The sequence below is a fragment of the Tiliqua scincoides genome, chromosome 2, assembly GCF_035046505.1.
Source record: "Tiliqua scincoides isolate rTilSci1 chromosome 2, rTilSci1.hap2, whole genome shotgun sequence".
NCBI classification, from domain to species: domain Eukaryota; kingdom Metazoa; phylum Chordata; class Lepidosauria; order Squamata; family Scincidae; genus Tiliqua; species Tiliqua scincoides.
This window is the reverse complement of record NC_089822.1, coordinates 197,777,541-197,795,585: the sequence shown is the minus strand read 5'-3', so window position 1 is coordinate 197,795,585 and position 18,045 is coordinate 197,777,541. Positions and strand designations below refer to the sequence as shown.

Below are 18,045 nucleotides of genomic sequence, written 5' to 3'. Positions count from 1 at the left end.
TTATCATTTTAAAACAGTACGCTGTTTAAGATATTCTGAATCACTATTTCATTGGCTTTCATTCTTGTTTTATTGTTTGTAACCTGCTTTGATCATATTTTTATACAGAAAGGTAGATTAGATACTCAGAAATGAAGTTCTGAAAACTTTCCTACTCCAAAACTACAGGAACTACTCCTACTCCACAAAACTAAATTTTATGAGTTTCTGAGTTAACAAGTTTTTAGAGGATAAATTTGCCTTCAGTACCATTTTAGCATGGGAACACTCACAGATGTACACTCACACACACAGACAAGCATACCTATTTCTTCTCATCATAGCTCACCTATGCGCTCATGTTAGAATTTGTTTTTACTTAGATGCTCTACTCTTCACATCAAAAGGAACTAGAAGGGGATCCAAATAATGTTTTAGGAAGCCACGTTGTTTAGATTTAGGAGTAAGTTATTTCAGAAATAAGTTTGGTTGCTGGAAGACGGCCATTACAACAACTGCCTATTAAAACACTGCATGCTTCCCATGAAACAAAACCATGCTCAGTAACAGCAAGTTAGGATAATTAATTATTAGCCAAATAATCTGAATATTTTCCCATTTATTGTCTACAAGCTTGATGATGAACTACAAGCTTTTCCATAGTAAGAAAATTTAGAAAATTCTTATCTAATGCAAGACAAGTAAGTTAAAGCAGGAAGCACAATGCAGCGCACCAGTATTTGGCATAATGAGCCTACTAGTAGTCAAACATTTCCTGAGTGGTACCTATTTATACGATGTGACAGGTCTAATAAAGCCCCTCTTTGCCCCATACAGATCTGGAAGCATGGTAATGGCTGCTTCACTGTTGCTATACTGCAGGTGATAAGATTTCAATACATTTAGCTGTCATGTGACCAATAAACAGCCATCATGCAGCAACGTTCCTTTAAATTCACCCTAAGTCAGATGCACAACATTTGGGTGTTTCCAAATTTAGCTCACACAAACAGTAGCTGGGAACCACATATCTCCATGTGCAACCCAAGTGCTCCTGCATGTTCACTGGAGTTTACCCAATTCCCTTTTCTGACTTCCACTCCTTACACAGCATGGGAAGCCACTCTGGAAGATTCTCCAACTTTCAGGAGTGGCTTTTAATTATTGTTCTGAAGCTATGAGACAAAAGACATCAAAGGTGAAGGTGGCAAATGGAAGCGATCTTGGAAAGCAACACAGAACTACAAGAAAAAGGTGGTGTAGGCAGTGACACTGGCACAGGAAACTTCTCTCACAGTAATTTGAGGGAGTGTGACAGGTTGTTTGTTTTGGTAAGAGCTATTTTCTTGGTCAGTTCTTTGAAGAGGTACATCTCCCCCTTTGAGAACTATTGCACTGGATGGAGCTTTGTTTTAAAATACAGGCGTGCGCCACTTAACTGTTTGCTTAACGACAGACCACATATATGATGGTGGTCAAAGCACAGTAAAGATGCTCTTAATGAGGCAATCGCATCTCCCATAGCCTGCAACAGAGTGTCTGTTCACACAATCGAGAGGCTCTTAATGCAAAGAAGAAGCAATCTATCTCCAATAGCCTGTGCAGCCAGCTAGTGTCTGGCAGGGAGTGTCTGTTTACACAAAAAGGCAATAGATTGGACTGAATGATCACTTAATGACCAAATCGTATAACAACGGGGACAGGAGAATGTAACCCCATCATTAAGTGGCATACACCTGTAGTTGGGGTGAGCTGAACCCTAATTTTTCACCAGCTAAAAAGCTTCATTTCTTTCTTTCATGAAACAGGTGAGGAATAACACCTGACCTCATTCCTGTAGTCAACAGGTCAGTTCTAGGGGTTTAATAATCTTAAACCTAACCTAATTACTTGAGATTCTTAGGATGAGATATCCCACAGCTCTGAACAACCACAATGACAAGAACACATGACTCAGAGGCCCCCTCTGTACCACTGACAAATGTGCCTTTCCTCTTCAAATACTAAATCTGTCTGTATATTTGAAATGTGCATACTGTGTATATCACCTCTCACTGGACACATATAGTACTAAAAAGAGCTCAGAGGATGCCCACAAAATTGCATCCACTTTTCACAGATCTGAGCTACAACACACCACAATTATCTGCAAAATCCATTTTGTCTCCTGTCATTTGGGGCTTTCTTGGCACTAAAAATTAGCTAACTCATTTCCATCCCACTCACATTGTGTGGGTTCAAAAGTTTCACTGAGATGAACATGGCTATATAGTGTAGTTTTATTCTATCCTCAAGAATGAAATTTAGCTACAGGTTTAAATGATGTGGGGAGGAAGGAACAACAAAATAACCATTTTTGTTTTGGATTTATTATTGCTCAAATATATACTTTGACTGGTTTAAAGTACTTCTAATTCTACCAGGTTTGTTCAGAATGACTACTGGCTATAATATCTTCCTTCTTTCAGTATGACTTGCAGAAATTCTTTCTACAGTTCTATTATTATTCATACCTTCAACTCTACTCCCTTGTCATCTCTTTTTATTTTGTGTTGCTAATGTGCATGCTTGCTGTGAATCCAAATTAATTTCCTTTGATCCTTTTCCCATTCATTCCCCCACACCCATATTTTTGTGCCTGTGCATCTTATCTTCAATTTTCCACCAATAACCCCCCCCCAAAAAATGTCTGAATTCCAGGTTGATGGCACAGGAAACAGATATCAGGGACTGAATCCCCCCCAACCTCTGCTATAATTAAACCCAATCTGCTTGTCCAGAAGCATCAGATCAGCATTTCATTGCATTGCACTGAGAATTCAACACATTTTTTTTTTCCATCCAGAACAGCAGTAATTCGCTTGGATCACATGGTAGTTGCCTGGTGCTCTATAATAAACAAGCAGGCCTTGGAATATTGCAGGTAGCTCTAAGCATTCTGGGATGCTGTTTGCGAAAATCCCTCCTTGGAGCCCAACTGGGCCCAGTTTCTTTTCCTGGAAGAATGGCAGCACCTGCCTTGCTGGCTGCCTTTGGCAGCCCTCTTTCTCCAACATACAGTGGCACGAATGAAACCCCAAGCTAGCAAGCCCCAGGTCTGGCCAGAAGCCTGTTGCAGAATGAGAGAGGCTGCGATCCGAGCCCCACTTTCCTGGGAGTAAGCTCCCTGGATTCTAATGGGATTTACTTCTGAGTAGACAGGGCTAGGCTTGGGGTCTCCATTATGGCAGAGCTTTGCAGCCGGAGAGCCGGCCGCCCTTCGACAAGGCTGTCACTCACGGCTCCTCGCAGGCAAGGAGCTTGCTGGCACCCGCGGAAGCCTTCTCTGGGGTGGCACAAGCCCAGATCTTCCCTGCATCACGCACAGCGAGCACCACCACCACCCTGGCGCCCTGGCAGCCTGCATCAAGCCTGGCAGGGAGTGAATGAGTGGGGGGGGGGGGTTGAGTGGGGGGGGAGAAGGTCCTGGTCCCTGCACCTGCGAGTGCTGCCCTTCCCATCAGCATCCTCTCCCCCCCCCCATCAGCCACAGCCACATCTCGCCAAGCGGCAGCCTTCCCCCCTGCTGGAGCCGCAACCGCGGGCCCTCCGCCTCCTCCTGCCCGAATGTGGCTGCCCGGGCGGGCTGCGCTTCCTCCCACCACCCCGGGGAGCAGAAGAAGCTTACCTGGCAGGGGACGGAGGGGAGGAGGCTGCCGGCCTCTGCGGCTGGGCGAGGGATGCAGCAGCAGGGACGGAAGGAGGCTGGGATGCTCAGGCGAGGCGCTGCTGCTGCTGCCACCGCTTGGCAGTCTCCTCCTCCTCCCGCCGCCGCCTGCTTTATTTGTCTCCCCGTCTCTGCCTCACACTCACAGCGCAGGAAATGGTTGCAGCCCGTGAGCACTTCCTGAGCTCTGGGGCTGCACTCGCCGCCCCCCCTCCGCCCACCGGGGAGTCAGGCACCGGCCCTCGGCTGCGCCGCCCCCACCCAGCCTCAGATGCGACGCCTCCCTGCCCGGCTGGCGGCTGCACCTGTTCGGCGCGCAGAGCTCAGCGCTCTGACCTCGACTCAGAAAGAAGGTGATCAGCCATACGTGGCGTTTGTGGTGGCTCCTCTGCACCAGTTTTGTCCATGGAGGTGTTCATTTTTGTCCCTACAATGCATAAAGGATCATCATCATCATCATCATCATCACACACACACTCTCTCTCTCTCTCTGTATCTTATAGGTATCTTTTTATAATAATTGTTGTTGGTTTCATTGTTATATTGCTTTGATGCTTGTCAGGGGCCTTGAATTTTTATAAGAAAATACTGTATGCCTGGGGTGGGCAAACATTTTGGCAGGAGGGCCACATCATGTCTCTGACACTGTGTCAGGGGCCAGGAAAAAAAAGAATTCATTTACATTTCAAATTTAAGTAAGTTTACATAAATGAATGCATTAGAGAACTGATATGAATGAATGAATTTTACTGAGCTTATTTACAATACACGTGAGAAGTATAATGCAGGCAGGTAGAACCACATGAGAATTATGAACTGTTTGCCGCACACCTCTTGCACAGTGAAAACATACAGACCAAGCCAGAAACACAGGGAGACATAAGTTGTTCAGTGGCAGTTGAGGGTGGGGTGGGGTTAAAATAATGCCCAGGGAAAAGCAGAAAAACACATGGAGACTATAAAAGGCCTTGCTCTAACTCAGGCCTTAACTTGCATCTGGCAGTCACCAGCCAACACCGGCTCCAACAGTCTCTGATGGGCCAGAGCTCATTGAAGACTGGGGGCTCCCTGTGGGCTGGATTGGGGGTCCCCGAGGACCGCAAATGGCCCCCAGGCCAGGGTTTGCCCACCCCCGCTGTATGCGATAAACATCTTGTAAATAAAAAGAAATACATAAATAATGACCCATTTGGGTTTTTTTCCCCCCAGCAAAATATCATTAATGCACACAAGTTAGAAATGCAGCCAGAAGACAGCCCCCTGGCAGACACCTGGTTAGCAACTTCAGTCTCAAAAAACTATGGTATAAGCCTACAGCACCCAGTATTCCCAGGTGGTCTCCCATCCAAGTATTAACCAGGCCTAACCCTGCTTAGCTTCCAAGATTAGGCATGTGCAAGGTAACATCTCTGGTCTATCAAATCTTGTTAGATTGTTGGTCACAGGTCCCTCCCTCTCTCAAGTTTACTTTGCTATTCAAATAGATAAAAACAACCTTTTTATGAGCATTGATACAAAATAGTTTAATCCACAGATGCTCTCTTGCCACAGGAAACAAGCAGTCAGCAAAGGCTGCATGAAGTTTGCCAGTGTAGTTTTAGATAACATGACATTGTGGCTCTTTTCACATTTTGAAAGCCTGCGTGCTGTCCTGCAATGATGTGGTGCACTGTTGCCCAATTCTTCAGTTTACCCAGAGGAATTGTGTAAATTTTGGAGGCCACATCAAATGAGCAGAGAAGCCTACATTTAGAGGCCTAAGTAAGCCTATAGTCTAAACATTATGTGTATTGTAACAAACACATTACACATTAATGTGTATCAGTGGCGTAGCTAAGGAGGTGCAGTGGGTAGCAGTCGCACCAGGCAACAAGCTTTAGGGGGGCAACAAGCTGAGCTTGACACCAGTGGCCAAAATTGTGAAAAAATTTGGTATGTATGAATAATAGCATCATGTTATATATCATTGGAAAGGTGATTTAAAGCAGAATGCAATGAAACAAATCCCATTTGAATATCTGTATTCTATCAAAAGTTATGGCCAATTAACCAGAAAACAAAAACACAACTGCTTTATGGAACAAAAAGTGGATTTCTCTAACTCAAAACTGACCCATGAGATTGATTGTTCTGAGAGCCAATGAGATGTTGTTATGATACAGCATGGAACCACTAAGGTGTTAATATGAGTCAGCTCTCATTTCCATGTATCATAACACAGCTACTCCTGCTAACTGGTAAAGAGGCACTTTTTCGAGTAGTGCTCCTCTTATATTTAGCAGGGGGAGAATAATCATCCCTCTTCACCCCAACACAGTGTCTCTAACCAATAAGGTGCACACTTTTTATTTATTTACTTAATTAAATTTGATTTTGTCATGGAGAGCGGCTACAAAATCTTCTTTGATCCCAGGTAGCATATAGATGTTTTAGCTATGCCACTGGCTGGGGAGAGATGACAGATCAAGTGTGTGGTGAACTGCTGGGGGGAGGAGGCAGGTTGCTCCCCAATTTGCACTTTTTAAAATGTGACGTCACTTCCGGAATGTGACGTCACTTCCGGTTGTGCCATCACTTCGGCGGCATCATTTTGAGCTCTGCACCGGGCTACATGTTCATTAGCTACGCCACTGATGTGTATTGTAACAAACGCATCGGTAAAGCAGCTACCACGTTTTCCAGACTCACAAAGAGAGTATGGTCCAACAAGAAGCTGACAGAACATACCAAGATCCAGGTCTACAGAGCTTCCGTCCTGAGTACACTTCTGTACTGCAGCGAGTCATGGACTCTTTGCTCACAACAGGAGAGGAAACTGAACACTTTCCACATGCGCTGCCTCCGACGCATCCTCGGTATCACCTGGCAGGACAAAGTTCCAAACAACACAGTCCTGGAACAAGCTGGAATCCCCAGCATGTGTGCACTGCTGAAATAGAGACGCCTGCGTTGGTTCGGTCATGTTGTGAGAATGGGCGAGGGCCAGAATCCAAAGGATCTCCTCTATGGAGAACTCGTGCAAGGAAAGCGCCCTACAGGTAGACCACAGCTGCGATACAAGAACATCTGCAAGAGGGATCTGAAGGCCTTAGGAATGAACCTCAACAGATGGGAAACCATGGCCTCTGAGCGGCTGTGCAGAGGGGGCAGGCTGTGCCAGGCTGTGCAGCATGGCCTCTCCCAGTTTGAAGAGGCACTTGCCCAACAGACTGAGGCAAAGAGGCAAAGAAGGAAGGCCCACACACCAGGGACAGACTACATTTGCTCCCAGTGTGGAAGGGATTGTCACTCCCAAATTGGCCTCTTCAGCCACACTAGACGCTGTTTCAGAACCACTTTTCAGAGCGCAATACCATAGTCTCCAGAGACTGAAAGATGTCAATGAATGTAACAAACACTGTAGGGGAAAAATCTGAGCATTTTCATTGCTGAAATTTGAACATCTAACCATTTCATTCTGAACCCTCTGGCACAAATATGAGCATTTTATTTGTTTGTTTCTTTTAGATATTAAACAACATGGAGGACAAGATGGAACCCTGTTGCTCCCCAATGCCAAAGCCCTGAAGTCTCCCAGTAATAGTTTCTGGGACCTGTCAGTCAGGAAGGACTAGAACCACAGCAAAATAGTGCCTGAGCTCAGCCAAAAGTCCTAGAAGGACACCATAGTCAATAGTGTTGAATGCTATTGAGAAGTCCTGCAGGACCGACAAAGACACACTGCCCCTGTCCAGTCCCCAGCATAGATCATCCACCAAGGAGACTAGAGCTGTTTCAGCCCTGGGCTGAAGCCAGATTGAAAAGGATCCTGATAATCTGTTTCATCCAGAACCTTCTGGAGCCAAAATGCCATCACCTACTAAACTACATGTTGATGCTTTCAAACAAGGAGAGATGAACTATGTTCTCCACAAACTGTTTAAGCCGAGGTATTGAAATGAGCCCCAATTATGTCATTCAAGTCAGTGGGATACAGAAAGATTTAAGTGGTTTGTGGACTGCTGCTCATGTATGGAACTCATAACTGCACATCCTCTGAGTCAGGGAAGGAGTTTTTTTCTTCATTTATTTTGTTACAGAGACTGCTTTGTAGATTTTTGTTGTTGTTGAAAAGAGGTATGTAAATGAATGAATGAATGAAGCTTTGGAGGGAACTTGATAGGAAGCATAACATGTACACTGTGGAAATCCACTATCAGTTAGAACTTCCCAATGTGTGCATAGTAAAACAGACTTGCATGCATGTGTTATCTGTGGCATTACACAAATACACAGAGGAGAATGAATTTCATCCCTGACCCCACCCAGCTATTTTATAGCCTCCTTCAAAAGTCTGTTTTCCTTGTCATATTAACAATACAGATAGTTTTCTCAGTGACTGGAATGCTATAGTTCCTATGGAGGCTACAGTGGGTTCTCCTGTCAAGCAGCTAGTCCTGTTCATGCCAGCATAATGGCTTTTCCCATGGCTGTTTGCTAGTGTCCTTTTTATGACATCTTTTTTCCAGGTTGTGAGCCTGCTGGGACAGAGAACACTTTAAAAATGAATTTTGCTACGTAAATCACTTTGAAACTTTTTTTAATAAGTGGTATACACATATAACACGCATAAAGCTGATCAGCAAAGCTGATCCAGAGAATTGTAAACCTATCAACTGACTTGAAATTACCCAATTTCTTCTTGGTAATTTGGAGCATTGGGCAAGGAAATACCACATCATTGTGGAAGCACAAGTGGGCTCTCAGAAAAGGAAGAGAACCACTGATCTGTGTGTGTGTGTGTGTTAGTGTGTGTGTTTTAACCACATAGTTCAGAAAGGTACTGGCAAATGTTATATGGCCTTTGTTAACTTGTTCAGAACTTTTGGTTTTGTAACATTTTTAAAACCTTTGTGTGAAAAAATACATGCTCAAGTTCTATATGGAACTGAAATATGGGGTGTAGCCAACATGATCCATGGAAATTCAAAATCAGTTTTAAGAGTGTGTTTGTGGGATATCTCTTCCATGATGCTTTGTGCTGAAGCTGGCCTTTCTTCTATTGGAGTTTATAAACAAATGCTTAATCACTCTTATTTACCCTCTGAAATTGTGTTAAATGCCTGATACTAGGTATCACAGATAAGAGGAGACTCCCAAGAGACATCAGCCTGACCTGCTGAAGTAGCACCTAATACTTAGCACAATTTCCCTTTGTTGGATGAGCAGCTGAGGGGAGAAAAACCTTGACAGAGTGTACCTGCTGCCACCAGCCCTGCTATAAGATCAGACAGAAGGGAAGGAGTCTACTGGGCAAAAACCCCTCCCAGGTGTGCTCTAATCCCCAGGGATTCCTATGAATCCCTCACAGTAGTATTGGCAGAGCAAAAGGTGTGACAATCCACTGAATCTCCCTGTAACCAGGCGCCAGACGGACCAGAGGTTAAAAATAGAATAGTTTTATTTTTAATTTAAACAATAGAAGAGTGGATCAAAAATTGTAGCTGAGAGGCCTTCACCAAACAGACTGAAAATAATCCAGAAAATCTGACGTGTCTCACTAGATCTTTTCCGTAGCTACATCACCCTGCCTGAAGGGTTCTCCCACTCTTTTCACTAGCTGTTTGGTGAGAGGCTGCTCTTCTCTGAGACCCATGGAGGGGGGGGGGGCTCAGGCTGCTGGAGTAGAACTATCCACAGCTTCCTGTATGCTGAAGTACAGTTCCTTACATTTGCTGGAGTGACATCATGACACTCCTAGGTTGGAGGAATGGAACCAATTGGCAGGCACTGTGTGACAACAGTATATAAAGTACTTTCAAGGCCTCACATGCTGTCCTCTGGGTGGCTTTTACACAACTACAGTTTCCAACTACGCCTTTCTTGATGGCGAAAGCACAGGAGCAGCTTCTTTGTCTGTGTGGTCAAAGCAATGGAGAAGCACTTGCCCAGTGCCCTACGTCTGAAGAAACAATTTGCACTGACCACCTGCTTCCCAGAGTGTTCATAACTTCTCTCTCTCTGCTCCACAGAACCCACTTCCAGGCTAGACAAATGGCACAGCAAATAAGGCAGTAACAGTAAGGCAGTAACAACTGCTCACAATCTCATAGCCAAGGTGGTTACTTTATCAAGAGTACAAAGGGCCAAAATGTTTGCAGGTTGAGCCATAATTTCTCCATTTTGTTTATCCTGCTTTTCAAAATGTTGGTTAATTTTTCTGGCTTCTGAACAAGCCCATAATTTCCATCTGAGAGTGGGGTTTCTGTGAGTTTGGTCTCTATGGTGATTTGCCTTGAGAAATACAGTGCGCTATCATGATCCATGAGGAAGTACATGTGAAAGTAAGAATGACCCAGCAGGCAGGGACTGTTAACAGGTACCAGCAACAATTAGAAAAAGTCCCTGAGGACAGAGAAATCAGTACAAGAGAAGTAACAGAATTTCAGTTAGTATAATATTTATATAGCTTGTTGTATGGACATCCTCTTTACAGAAGCAATCAAAATACATAATATTCAACAAAATAAACTGGGTTAATATTAAAAAATGCACCAGTGTATTTTTCACATCCTCCCTGTTACAACTGATGCCATAGGCACAAATATTTATTCTTGCTTATGAATCCTGCCCTAGGCAAATGAAGTTCTCGAACAGTTTGTTTCCAAGATACCATTTTTAAAGTGCACAAGTTCAACAAAACAACAAATATGGCTTATACATACAATATTTAATACTGTTAATTGTTCTCTTTTGTATTCAGGTGGCAAAAATTAAAAGGCTAAAAATTCAGAATTAAAGAACATAAGAACAGCCCCGCTGGATCAGGCCACAGGCCCATCTAGTCCAGCTTCCTGTATCTCACAGCGGCCCACCAAATGCCCCAGGGAGCACACCAGATAACAAGAGACCTTATTCAGGTGCCCTCCCTTGCATCTGGCATTCTGACATAGCCCATTTCTAAAATCAGGAGGTTGCACATACACATCCTGGCTTGTAACCCGTAATGGATTTTTCCTCTAGAAACTTGTCCAATCCCCTTTTAAAGGCATCCAGGCCAGACACCACCCCCATATCCTGTGGCAAGGAGTTCCACAGACCACCCACACGCTAAGTAAAGAAATATTTTCTTTTGTCTGTTCTAACTCTCCCAACACTCAATTTTAGTGGATGTCCCCTGATTCTGGTGTTATGTGAAAGTGTAAAGAGCATCTCTCTATCTACTCTGCCCATCCCCTGCAGAATTTTGTATGTCTCAATCATGTCCCCCCTCAGGCGTCTTTTCTAGGCTGAAGAGGCCCAAACGCTGTAGCCTTTCCTCATAAGGAAGGTGCCCCAACCCAGTAATCATCTTACGTCGCTCTCTTTTGCACCTTTTCCATTTCCACTATGTCTTTTTTGAGACTTGCCATGGCTTTACACACTGTTTTTGGTACTCTTTTATATGAGCATTTTTGGCTCACCTTTTTTCATGTGAGGTATTACCCACCACACATACATGCATGTACAAAGGGGTTAAATTATAATTATTTCCAGTACCACACTAATGAAAAATGTGCTCCATAGCTGCTTTCGACTAGTTCGGTATCCACAGACATGTTACCAGATACAACTGTAATTGACTCCTTTGATCATGTAATTGTCCGTATGTGTGGTGGGCACACTATAAATAGAAAAACAAAAAAACAATTAAAAAGAATAAAATAATGAAACTGCCTTAAAGACTGGCACATAAAACACATGCATAAGTTCACCTGCCTATGGAGTATGAAGTAAATGCTTCCTGCATTAGAAGTTCCTGTGCTTCTAATTTCACTGGCTCCATCGCAAAACTTATCCAAAGATGATGACAGTGTAACAGCCTAATCCTAACCTGTGCTGGAACAGGCACCCACTGCACTGTATCTAGTGCAGGTTAGAAAGTGGCTGTCACGCAACTCAGAGTAAGGGGATATTTTCCCCCTTATCTCGTGTTGTGTGCCAGCCATCCTTATGGAGCTACTTGGATCTGTGCCAGCAAAATAATGGGCGAAAATCTGAGCAGCCCAGTGTAAAGTTGGGCTAGCTGAGAGAGGGGTTAGGATCCAGTCTAAGCTGCTGAGACCCCCCTCTCCCACCACCATTCTGGCCTCCCGTCATCCTCTCCAACCCTCTGCACCAGCCACCCTCAGTTAGCACAAACCCACCCCTGCCTGCTTGGAATCTGATGTCAGGAGGCCAACATACATCCTTGCACTGGCCTGGCTGGCTCATGAGACATTGCACATATACTTTATGGCGCATCTGCAACACTCATAGACTGGCACTCATAGGCTGGCATACGCATTGGGCCGACTTGCACTGATCCAACGTGAGGTTGGGATTGCTTTCTTAGCATCCTTAGTATTATCTTTCCTACTGTCCATACTTTCTGGTTTAAGTGTAATGACAGGAGCTCTCTGGCCAAGATTCTGGGACCACACTGGAATTCTTTATTCAGTTTTCCAGGCTGTGTAAATAGAGAGGCCTGGTGCAGATATAATAACAAACCATAGTTTATCATGAACAAAGACAAGCTTTGGGCTTGTGTGCTTCATCTTCCTATTCCCTTTTATTCACACAGATAATGGAGGAGATTAGAAGTTTTGATAATGGAAAAAACTATGTTTTGCCTAACTGTAGTTTCCCACATTCAGATGAAACAGTGAACTACTGCAAACCATGCACGTAAGCTTCAATTCTCATGCTCTTGTGAGCAAGAGGCAGAACATGAAACCTCAGGATCATTGCAGCTCATAATGACTAACCATGGTTTGTCATTAGATCTGAGTCAAAATGGTCAGTCAATTCTTCATACGCAAAAAGATAGGTGTATCTTTTCAAGCAACTATTTTATCACTTAATTTCCCATCAGCAAGCTCTGTTGAGTATTTAATCTACTGAGGATTTCATACAGGACACTTCATACTCTATTAGAACATTATCTAAATGTTGAAGATGACAAGTACTAGTACTCCCAGAGCTTAGAGCTAACAGTCCTTCTGTCCCAGCTGTCTACCTCTAGAATATATGCATGATGGAAACATCTGAGCAATGCATGTAAAAGCAAGGTCATTTTTGTGTGTGTGTATTGTTGGTTCCAGAAACTTAATAGGTTCCTTCAGTCCTCAGCTAAAGATCACATTCAGATATTTCATTGAGGTGGTACTGCAGAGTAGAGAAGGGAGGTCTGTCCTCTGGCTTCTGAAAGAGAAAAGAAAAAACATAAAAATACTACTTTGTGAAGATCAAAAGAAATAACAAAAGCAATACTGAAAACCTCCTGAAACAGACTAAAAATAGTATATTGTAGGTGTTTTGTAAGTATTGCATGATGATAAAGACAATAGCCTGCTGCTCATATATGACACAAGCCAGCTCAGACTTCTGTTGCCAAGAAATTAGCTCACTTTTTTTTTTCTTCTGATAGCAAATAAAGTCTCTTTCCACTTAGAAATGTCTGGGTGAAGAATATGACGAGAGAAATCACCATGAGATAGGAAAGCTGTGAGGAAGGTTTCCTCTGAGTGTGGTCCCCCATATTACGAGACAACATTTAATCTATTCTGGAGAATGATTAAAAACATTTTTCTTTAAATAGCTTAAACATTAATTAGGATATATGGCAGCCCCTCCAGAATAAAGATTATTCATGGAGAAAAGATAGGCCAGGCTTGTCATAGTAACATATCTTGTCTAAAATAATAGTGTAAGTTCTAGAACGGGGTGTCAAACTTGTTTCCTATAAAGGGTCAAAGTTAACATTCGTGATGGCTGCTGAGAGCCAGAAGTGACATCATTAAGCAGGAAGTGAAACCATGAGGCATTGGCCAGAAATAAGCATTTTGTTCTCATATAGAAACTCCTTAGCCGCAAATGGCATACAAGAAAATGGGTAAATTTTGATAGCATTTTCATGATATGGGAGAGCTGATTATCAAGCTGCAATTATCAAGCTGGGAGAGCCAAGTTATAACAGGGACCAGATAAATTGCTTCCAGGAGCCTCATTCAGCCCGTGGGCCTTATGTCTGACACCCCTGTTCTAGAAAGAGTGAAAAGACCTTTGTTATTTAACCAAGTGCTTTGAGAAAGCCTATTGAGAAAGGTGGGAAGGGGGAAAACTGCCACTGATTGACTTGGAAGTGTCAGTGGCGACTCCTCCTACTTTCTGAGTGGAAGGAGCTACTGACACAGATGCAGATCAGTAAGTTGAGTGGGCAGGCAATGAGGTACAGTAAGCTGGGAAATGGCACACAATGGGAGGATGGTATGGGGGGATGGCACCCAGCATATGAGGGTACAGTACCAGAGACCAGCAAAATCTGGCACTGGTTCAGCTCCTAAATCTTCAGGATTACACTAATTTAGTCTGAAATCCTTTCAGATTAAGTATAAATGAAAATGATATCTTGTGCACAATCATTTATGTAGATGTTTGTTCAAATATTAGAACACTTGACAAATTAAAAATCCTATATTTTATACATGGTTCTTCTGTAAAATACTGAAATATGTTTTAAGTTTGGGGTTAACTATCTTCCTACAATCCCCCCCCCCCCACAATCAATGCTGTTTTGAAGCCCCTTTTATGAGTTAGCTTTCTAACAGCCCAATCCAACTAACTTTTCGTGCTGCGATACAGCACAGCTAGAACGCCCCCCCCCCCGTGTATCCAGTGAGGGAAGAAAGGCCCTCTGAACAACTCCAAGCAGCCTGAGGTTGAGGAAGCAGGCTTGGGAAGGGGGCCAGGATACGGCAGAAGCAGGCCGTGTCAATCCTGCCCCCCTCCAGGGCCTTATCTGCCCTTATCTCCCTGTCCCCATCCCATTACACCCTCTCCCCAGCCTGTTCCACCCTCTTTCTCTCTGCTCTCCCACATGGGACCTACCTGTTCTGGCATGCACAAGCCCTGTACTGGCAATATAGGTATTCCCACCAGTGGCACAATCGCCTGTGCTGTCATAACATGGTTCACGGCACATGTGTGTATAACGTGCTTTGTGACAGTGCATACACTTATTCTGCCAGCACTACCCTGGCTGGGATTGTGCTGTAATCCACTTTTCACATGAGAGAAGTTGCACCTGTTTCAGCACTGACCTCACTCCAGCAAAGTCTCATCAGCTTGTAGATGGTACTGGAGGCCAGTCTGGGTTTATACAAACGGAGACCAGCATTGATTTCTTCCACCACTTCAGCATTGCTTCGGTTTTCATAAGGTATTTTGCCCTCACTGAATACCTCCCACATCAGCACCCCTGAAACAAAGCAAGCAACATATAATTTCTAAAAACAATATGGCACCAAAGCCACCTTATTGTCCCCAGTTCATCTTTCTTCCATAGACATTTTCCTGCTCCTTATCTAAATAAGACTAAGGGCGCAAGCCAGAGGAACCCATGGGCCGGCGCAAGTCCTTTGCGCCAGCTCAGGAGGGTCGCAAATATGCCGTAAAGCACGTTTGCACCTCCTCAGGAGTAAGCCATGCCGGTGCACAAAGGTGCGCCGGCACACAGAGGCTGAATCCAGCCTCCAGGCTGCTTATTCCGTGAGCCTTGTGTCATCCCGACCAGGCTGACGCAAGGCTCTGGGGTGGGTGGCAGGGAGGCATTCCTGGGCGGGGGGAGGGTGGGCAGTGGGTTGCTCTGGGGGTGGGCAGGTGGGGAGCAGGAGGCAGGGCTGGGATCCGGCAGTTATGCCGGATCCCAACCCTCATTCCTGGGGAGATCAGAGTGGCTTGAAGCTGCTCTGCTCTCCTTGGACTTGTGCCACCTCAGAAGGTGGCGCAAGTCTGAGGAGATCCATAGGGGCCAGCGTGCTTTACCCAGAGGTAAGGAGAAAAGTTCCCCTTGCCTCTGGCTGAGCCGCTTTGGGGCCCTATCCTGCGCTGGATACAGTGCAAACCTCTTGGCTTGCCTGTTCCAGCACAGGGTAGGATTGCACCCTAAATGAGTACTCTGTCAGTACATTATATGTTTACCTCCGTCTGTCCATTAGTATTGTTAGTACTGCTGCTGCTACAGCTACTAAGCTGGAACATTTTGTGAACTTTACCACTGACTTGCCACAACAATCTCATGTGATTTATTTAGGCTGTCTGTCTCTTTGTGTTATTTTCCACTGACAATCTGATTTGCATGCTATCTGCCTTCAGGAGGGGTGCGGAATATTTTTGATGTTACTTTTTCTGGATGAAAAACAGACAGAAGCAAAACATTCTCAATTTTGCTGAGAATCTCCATCTCAATTTTGTTGTTTCATATTATTGGAAACAAAACCCCAGATTGTTTTTCAAACCAAGTTAGGGAAATGGCAATGTTTCATTGCAGCTCAGCCAAAACAAATATTTTTCTTTGACTGAAGTTTAGATACCTGTATGCAAAGGAAAGAGTTACCCTAACTGTAGGTCAATGCCATGTTCATTTCTGCTCAGTAATGCTGGCACTCAGACAGTGAGATACCTTTATATAATTATTCTATACCTTTAGAATAATTAAATTCTAAATTAACCTTTAGAATGTTCTATATGTTCTTTCTAGAATGCTTCATTGTGGAAAGAACAGTCCTTGAGATGCTCACTCATCGGTTCAAACGAGCTCTTATGACCAGGGTGCTTTGACCCTGGTCACAATAAGGACTTAGTTACATGTTACTCTAAACAAGTAACCCAGCCTAGTAGGTGTTTTCATTTTTTAAAAATAGCAGTGGGAGGGGGCACAAAACAGAGTGAAATTGCAATGGGGAGTTGGGACTATAGAACTTGATCCTCACTATGTTTTCAGTCTTGCTCATGCCCTCCTCCCCAAGCATGCCCTTTACATATAGAGAAAAAATGCTTCCACTGAAAGCCAATATAAGCTTTTTTTCTCTTTATTTTTTCTTGACAGCATTCTTGAGGGGGCACGATAGGAAGCAGAAATGTAGGAGAGGCAAAGTCCTAAGGCCCCTTACCCCAGTTCCACTCTGTTTCATCTTCCCCACCTCACAGACTGTTATTTAGAAACACACACATGAACACACATACCCTGGGCCACATTACATGTTTAGAGTAATGTGTAAGTTGGCCTTAAGCTGGTTTAATAATGTACTGGGGAATATGAAAAGAGTGGAGAACAGCAAAGCAGAAATGGTCTCTGAAGCATGATGCCGTGACATGACAGAGGAATCCCCTTGTGTAAACTATGCTCTGTGGAGTGGCAATCATAAGTCACAGACTATGCTGGCATCTGCACATTTCTTCCTGTCTATAGGAAATGGTAAACCAAATACAGCTTCAAGTACTTTACATTAAAAAAAAAAACAACAACTTTGAATATGGTTGTAAATCTTCTCACAGAAATGGGGATGTGGGACACAGGCTGGGGCATCTTAGCTGGACATGATTAAGGAACGTTTTTCAAGACTAAGAACTCAAAGCAGTTATGTCGATGGGAATGTCCTTGTTAAAAGCTCTTACCAAATGCCCAGACATCAGATTTGGTGCTATATCGGCTATAGGAGAAAACCTCTGGTGCTGACCACTTGATGGGGAATTTGGTGCCCATAGAGCTGGTGTACTGATCATCAAGGACATATCTAGAACAGACCAACATGCTTAGAGTCGCAAACCCTTGCAGTCATTTCAATTTCACACTACAACGACACCATTAAACATGGGAAAACGTAACTCAGTGGCAAATATAACTTGCACATGCACTGCAAGTATCGGTTTCGGTTTTCGTGTGCCTAATGCTATGATGTCTCAATGTGAACTGGCTCATATCCATGAACCACTAACACTGCTGTAACGAGAGTAAGATGCCTGTCCTCAAGATAAGAAGTAAGACTAAGGGTGCAGTCCTAAGCACACTTGCTGGGTCCTCCAACCCACTCCTGCATCCAGTTGGCTTCAAATTGGAGCCCTCCAGATGCTATTGGAGGCAGCACTGGGCCTCCATAGGCCTCAGAAAGCCTCTGCAGGCCTCCAGAAGCAGCTGGAAAGTAACTTCTGGTTTACTTCTGGGTTCGTGAAAGTTACTTCCAGTTGCTTCCAGAGGTCTGCGGTGGCCCAGCGTTAGAGAAGGAGGCAGGTTGCAGTACCCTCTGCTACAGAACAAGTGGGTTGCAGCGGGGGAACGTTTGAGAACCCTGAGCTAAAGAGTACAGTTGAAACATATCTGGGCAGCGATTGATGACAGGATGTTTACAAAACAGTAGATGAAATAGACAGGTGAGTGGTTTACATAGGAGTTTTTTCAGAGAGGAGAAAGTGATGCGATTACCTGTGGTGTGCTGTTGCTTGCCCAATCTTTTATTTCCCATCCTTTCAAAGCATGTAGGAGACACTCATATATACATGTATACTTGGTGCTGATGGCCTAC

General features: G+C 44.1%; 1 protein-coding gene across 1 annotated transcript in view; it reads right to left on the bottom strand.

Annotated features, from left to right (window-relative positions):
* Nucleotides 1-12,692: 12,692 nt before the first annotated feature.
* ITK (IL2 inducible T cell kinase) overlaps nt 12,693-18,045 on the bottom strand; it is a 40,964-nt gene continuing 35,611 nt past the window's right edge. The window contains exons 15-17 of the mRNA XM_066614036.1: nt 17,141-17,259; nt 14,785-14,942; nt 12,693-12,886 (exon numbers count right to left, since the gene is read on the bottom strand). Of these exons, the coding sequence (XP_066470133.1) occupies nt 12,815-12,886; nt 14,785-14,942; nt 17,141-17,259 (349 nt within the window). The 3' untranslated portion in view covers nt 12,693-12,814. The remainder of the gene's footprint in view (nt 12,887-14,784; nt 14,943-17,140; nt 17,260-18,045) is intronic.